The sequence below is a fragment of the Triticum dicoccoides genome, chromosome 3A (genome assembly GCF_002162155.2).
Source record: "Triticum dicoccoides isolate Atlit2015 ecotype Zavitan chromosome 3A, WEW_v2.0, whole genome shotgun sequence".
NCBI lineage: Eukaryota > Viridiplantae > Streptophyta > Magnoliopsida > Poales > Poaceae > Triticum > Triticum dicoccoides.
In genome coordinates this window covers 270,137,140-270,143,417 of record NC_041384.1, presented here as the reverse complement: position 1 = coordinate 270,143,417, position 6,278 = coordinate 270,137,140, and the positions used below count along the sequence as shown (strand labels likewise).

Sequence of the window (6,278 nt, the reverse complement as noted above, 5' to 3'; positions counted from 1 at the left end):
GTCGGTAGGAACTTGAATGTGCCGGCCCATCACTGTGCTCAGCGTGCCTGTACGCTTGATGGGACGGATAGTTGGCTAGTTGTTAGCCCAGTTTTCCTACGTGTTAGCCTACGGGCAGACTGTAACCGATTTTTGTTATTATGAATAAGGTCCTAAATTCGATGAAAAAAAAACTCATATTCCCCTACCCAAATGTTTACCAAACAAGCTGCTAGTATAAACTTTTTTTTGGTAAAACTTTGCTTAATTCTTACTATACGCGAAGTAAAAAACCCGAAAGGAATATATATACGAACAACTCCCCTCTTCCCGCTCCACCCGCCCAGATCCAGATCCACTCTGTCCAGCCCTGATCTAACCACCGTTAACCCACCCGCCGGCGCTTCCGGCGCGCGTCCGGCACCATGGACAAGCCGTCCACGCTGCTTGTCCACTTCGACAAGGGGTCCGCCGCCATGGCGAACGAGATCAAGGCGGATCTGGAGGGCAGCGACGTCGCCGCTAAGGTCGAGGCCATGAAGCGCGCCGTCATGCTCCTCCTCAATGGCGAGACACTGCCGACGCTCTTCATCACCATCGTCCGCTACGTCCTCCCTTCCGAGGATCACACCATTCAGAAGCTGCTGCTCCTCTACCTCGAGATCATTGACAAGCGCGACGCCGCCGGCCGCGTTCTCCCGGAGATGATCCTCATCTGCCAGAACCTCCGCAACAACCTGCAGCACCCCAACGAGTACATCCGTGGCGTCACGCTGCGGTTCCTCTGCCGCCTCTCCGAGCCGGAGGTGCTTGAGCCGCTCGTTCCTTCCATTCTCGAGAATCTCGAGCACCGCCACCACTTCATCCGCCGCCACGCGCTCTCCGCCATCTCGGCTATCTACCGCCTCCCGCAAGGCGATCAGCTCATTCCGGACGCACCCGAGCTCGTCGAGCGCGCACTCGCGTCGGAGCAGGACGCCTCCGCCCGGCGAAACGCGTTCGTCATGCTCTGCCTCTGTGGGACGGAACGTGCTGTGGCTTACCTGCTCTCCAACGCCGAGCGTGTCATGGAGTGGCCCGATCTCCTCCAGATGGCCGCAGTAGATCTCATCCACAAGGTCTGCCGCCCTCCAAACCACCGTGCCGACAAGGGCAGGTATATCAAGATCATTTTATCCCTCCGTTCCTCTCCAAGCACCGCGGTTCTGTATGAGTGCGCGGGTGCTATCGTGTCTCTCTCCTCGGCTCCCACTGCAGTGCGAGCTGCCGCCGAAACATACTGCCAGCTCCTCTCATCGCAGAGTGACAACAATGTCAGGCTCATTCTCCTGGACCGTCTGAATGAGCTGCACACGTCACACCGGGATGTGATGGTGGATGTAGTAATGGATGTGCTGCGTGCACTTGCCAGCCCGAATTTGGATGTCAAGAGGAAGGTGCTGGATTTGGTGCTCGATCTGCTCACTCCTCGTAATGTGGAGGAGGTGGCGCTTTATCTCAAGAAGGAGGTGGTCAAGACACAATCAGGGGAGCTTGACAAGGGTGGTGAGTACCGTCAGATGCTGGTGCAAGCGATTCATGCATGTGCTGTGGAATACCCAGAGGTGGCTGGATCGGTGGTGCACCTTCTCATGGACTTCCTTGGTGACACTAATGTCGCTGCGGCAGTTGATGTTGTGTTATTTGTGCGTGAGATCACTGAGACTAATCCCAAGCTGTGTGTGTCCATGATACAGAGGCTGAGTGATACCTTCTACCAGATCCGGGCATCCCGTGTCTGCTCAATCGCTCTCTGGATCCTTGGTGAGTACTCCCTATCTTTATCAGAGGTCGAAAGCGCCATTGCCACTATCAAGCAGTGCCTTGGGGATCTACCATTCTTCACTATCTCAGAGGAAGGGGAGACAACTGATTCCTCCAAGCCAGCCCAGCCGGTGGTGAACTCTGTCACTGTGTCTTCCAGGCGGCCTGTTGTTCTTGCAGATGGCACTTATGCCACACAGAGTGCTGCTACCGAGGCCATTTCGACTCCAGTTACTCCTGGATCATTAGCATCGACCCTAAATCTCAGATCACTCATTCTGTCAGGTGATTTTTTCTTAGCTGCAGTTGTGGCATGTACCCTTACCAAACTGGTACTAAGGCTGGAGGAGGTGCAGCGATCGAAGGTTGAAGCAAACAAGGCCTGTACTGGGGCCTTGCTGGTCATGACGTCTATTCTGCAGCTGGGACTATCCTCCTACCTTCCCCAACCGATTGATAATGATTCATATGATAGGATTGTGCTTTGTGTGAGGTTGCTTTGCAACACTGGTGATGATCTGAGGAGGATTTGGTTGCAATCATGTAGACAGAGTTTTGCCAAGATGCTTGCTGAGAAGCAATTCAGGGAGACAGAGGAGATGAGGGCCAAGGCACAGATCTCTCATGCCCAGCCAGATGATCTTATTGACTTCTACCACCTCAAGAGCAGAAAGGCAAGTAAAAACTACTTATCAGTTGTTGCTTTTGCCCTATGGAAATTGCCACATTTTCTTTGGCTAGTGCTTAATTGGCAGCTGGCTTTACAACCATTCTATTTCCAAGCTTCTAATAGTAAATGCATTACTTGGTGCTTGGCATCATGAATCTAATATTTGTTGAGAAGTTATTGCATAGCATATGGAGTACTCTTATCTTGCATCCAGGCAAAATGGATTTTGTAATTGCTGTACAGTCAGCATTAGTCTCTTGATCCTTAAGAATGATACGTGTATACCATGTCTGGTAACATTTTTACTTGCCCAGTAGTCCTAGAAGTCCTCGCCCAATTTCTTTTAGCATCTTTCAATGCATTTGGGTTTTAAAGAAAGCTTGATTAGCTTTTCTCATGCTCTTTTTTGTATACCACAGTATTACACGTGGTAGTTCACTAATGTGTGTTTTAATTGCTGCTGTTGTTCAGTTGTTAATACCCTTGTTTGAACATGAATGGTTTAGGTTTATGTGTGTTTATTGGATTTGATATACTCGCCAAATGTCAGGTTGTCTAGATTTTTCTAGGAGGATAGATAGGAAACTTTTATCTTCTTTGACTGGATAGAAAACCAACTGATCAAGACAGGTTTTACGCATGTTAGGTTGATACACGTGAAATGGACCAATTGCTTCGAAACAAAAGGGTTTACCTTAGCGTTGTACTCCCTCCGTCCGGAAATACTTGTCGCTCAAACGGATGTATCTAGCAGTAAAATACATCTAGATACATCCGTTTGAGCGACAAGTATTTCCCGACGGATGTAGTATACAGCAAAGCTTCAGTAGAAATTATCTGTATCATTGTGTATTGTCCTGGATGGTGAGCTCATAATTGCCAGAACTTGCTAGCGTGCTGCTTTATATCTGTTCATCCCCTTGTTAAAACAAACTTGGCATTTTCTATTTTGTTTCCTAGGGCATGAGCCAGCTTGAGTTGGAGGACGAGGTCCAAGATGATTTGAAGGCTGCAACTGGTGGATTCACTAAGGAAACAGATGATGCAAATAGACTTAATCGCATTCTTCAGTTGACTGGGTTCAGTGATCCTGTATATGCTGAAGCATTTGTGACAGTTCATCATTATGATATTGTACTTGATGTTACTGTCGTTAACCGCACAAAGGAGACACTTCAGAACCTTTGTTTGGAATTAGCTACCATGGGAGACCTCAAACTTGTTGACCGTCCTCAGAACTATACTTTGGCTCCTGAGTCAAGCAAGCAAGTACGTGCCAATATCAAGGTTTCTTCAACAGAAACTGGAGTCATATTTGGGAACATTGTTTATGAGACATCCAATGTGATGGAACGATCAGTGGTTGTCCTAAATGATATTCACATTGACATCATGGATTACATCTCACCTGCTACGTGCGCAGATGTTACTTTCCGAAACATGTGGGCAGAATTTGAGTGGGAAAACAAGGTAATATGCTTCTTTCTTTGCACAATGGAGTCCTTGGGAAACTTCATCTGCACGATGTTCCCCATTCTTTGTAGCAAGTTACCTCAGCTGATTACAAAATTTGCTTAATCTTTTTTTTTTGTTCATGTAGCCAAGATATCTGTAAAAATCTATTAGATTTAATGTCTCTGACTTGACCAATTGCTTTAGGTAGCTTACTCTACCACACTATTATTATCCATAATTCATGGCAAGTAGTAGGTCATAGACTTATATCCCCCAAATCAAGCTGCAATGAGAAACTTTAAGCAATAAGCTCTAGTTATTTGCTGAAATACTGTTGCCTTTTTAGCTTCTGACCTTTATTGCTGAAGCAGTCATTATCTTAAACTACTTTGTGGGTTGTTTCTTATCAATCATGCTTGTGTGAGTTCTTTATATCAGACTTCTTAACTTTTACTTTGGTTGACTTTATTGTTATTATTATTTGCTTTGAAAACCTTCTCTAAATGTTGTGCTCTGTCATTTCATCTGGCTCATATGGAGTGCATTTAAATTGTCATGTTGCCCCTTTGTATTGTGTTTACAAATTTCTTGTTATTTCGTATTTCAGTTTTTTACCACATCTTTATGTGTCCTTTTATCAGGTTGCAGTGAATACTGTAATTCAAGATGAGAAGAAATTTTTGAATCATGTTATCAAGTCAACAAACATGAAGTGTCTAACACCACCGTAAGTTTTACACAATGGACTTCGTATGCTGCCTTGCAAATAAGAATTATGAGTGCTTTGTTATGTACTGGCATAGTTGTTTGTGGAGTATATGTTTACATGTACAAGGCATACATGGTACCAATATGTGTGCGATCATTAGTCAGATGCGTGAATAATTTAATTTAATTTACACATGTGGAATATGGTTTAAACATTTGAGATGTAGACTTCAGTTGTGAGTGCCTATTTCAGTGTTCAGTGATGACCTGTTAAGATTCCTAAACTCAACATTTCTTTCATAAACTCAATGCTAAGATTCCTAATTTCTATCTAGGATTAATCCGGAAAAAAAATTATGAGCTGCTTTCATATTATATAACTGACAACTGAGCATAAAATTGCACAAACTGAAGCATTTATGGTGCTCACATAGTCATGCATGACATATACTAAATAGGGCATCAGTTTTCATTATTCTGATGCATTAGAATTTTGACAGCTGTTTTTGATAAGGTGATTCTGCTCTTGAGGATAGCTGGTTAGGTTGTGCAGTCCATTGTTTATCTGATTTCGTCTGTAATGGAATTTCCGAAACCAGGTCTGCGCTTGACGGGGAATGCGGTTACATTGCTGCTAATCTTTATGCCAAGAGTGTGTTCGGAGAAGATGCTTTGGTGAACATCAGCATTGAGAAGCAAGTCGATGGCAAGCTTAGTGGTCACATCAGAATAAGGAGCAAGACACAAGGAATCGCGCTTAGCTTGGGAGATAAGATTACCCTCAAGCAGAAGGGAGGCAGTTAATTCTGATGTTGCCTGCTCACAAACACCGGATTGTATGACATGTTTTCTTCAAGAGATCCACTTGCCAGTGTCATACTAGAGGCACAATGGGATTGATTGAATTAATTACAGGAAGCTTTTGTGTACAAAATATCAAAGAGAAGAATGATAAAAGAAGAGGATCGTAGGGAAGTTAGTCTTGGGAGCTGAAAAACGATCTTGACACTTCCTTTCGCTATAGGTCTTTCTTGATAAATGGCGTTGTAGAAATAGACGTGAAATTTCTATTGTTGACCCTTACAGGTAGATCAATTATGATATTGTGTTACCGACCTCCATTCATATAATACTGTTGCCTGTTTTTATCTAGAGAAATATACATTTTTTTGTGAGAAATATACATATTAGAGTATCTACAACCGGACTTTGCAAATCTGACCCCTCAAACGCCCGCGGACGCGGACACTAACCGGTCAAGCCTCAAATTTTCAATCTCACAATTGGATACCTCAATTAGCATATCTCAAATCCATACAAACCCATGCAACTATGTAAATGATGCTACATCGTCCGGCTACTACAACATGCTATCGGACTATCAAAATTTGGCAGGTTTGGCTATGGTAGAGAAGATCATCAATGACTGCCCTTGCCCTTCCAGGCATCCTTGCAGTCCTTTTCGCGGAAGTATCGGTCGAAGACACAGTAGGGATCAAGTTGGATCTGCTCGTCGTCGGATTTGTCCTCACCGTCGTTGTCCTCCTTCTCCTCCTTGGTGGAAGTCTTGCCATGGCACGCACCGCCCGATTCTGCTCTCGGGCAAGAGCGCGCGTGTTCCCCTGTTGCCGCTTCTTCATAATGCGGGCGCAGATGGCTTCCT

The 6,278-nt window shown here is 44.9% G+C and overlaps 1 protein-coding gene across 1 annotated transcript; it reads left to right on the top strand.

Annotated features, from left to right (window-relative positions):
• The first annotated feature begins 321 nt into the window (after nt 1–321).
• On the top strand, nt 322–5,798 carry LOC119268052 (coatomer subunit beta-2-like). Its single transcript, XM_037549546.1, has 4 exons — nt 322–2,456; nt 3,413–3,922; nt 4,549–4,634; nt 5,215–5,798. The coding sequence occupies exons 1-4, from the start codon at nt 405–407 to the stop codon at nt 5,417–5,419; spliced, it is 2,853 nt and encodes a 950-aa protein (XP_037405443.1). The 5' UTR covers nt 322–404; the 3' UTR covers nt 5,420–5,798.
• Nucleotides 5,799–6,278: the final 480 nt, after the last annotated feature.

Coding starts and splice junctions, on each gene's coding strand:
- LOC119268052 (XM_037549546.1), top strand. CDS start 405: ATGGACAAGCCGTCCACGCTGCTTGTCCACTTCGACAAGGGGTCCGCC. Junction 2,457..3,412: donor ACCACCTCAAGAGCAGAAAG/GCAAGTAAAAAC, acceptor TTTGTTTCCTAG/GGCATGAGCCAGCTTGAGTT. Junction 4,635..5,214: donor ATGAAGTGTCTAACACCACC/GTAAGTTTTACA, acceptor TTCCGAAACCAG/GTCTGCGCTTGACGGGGAAT.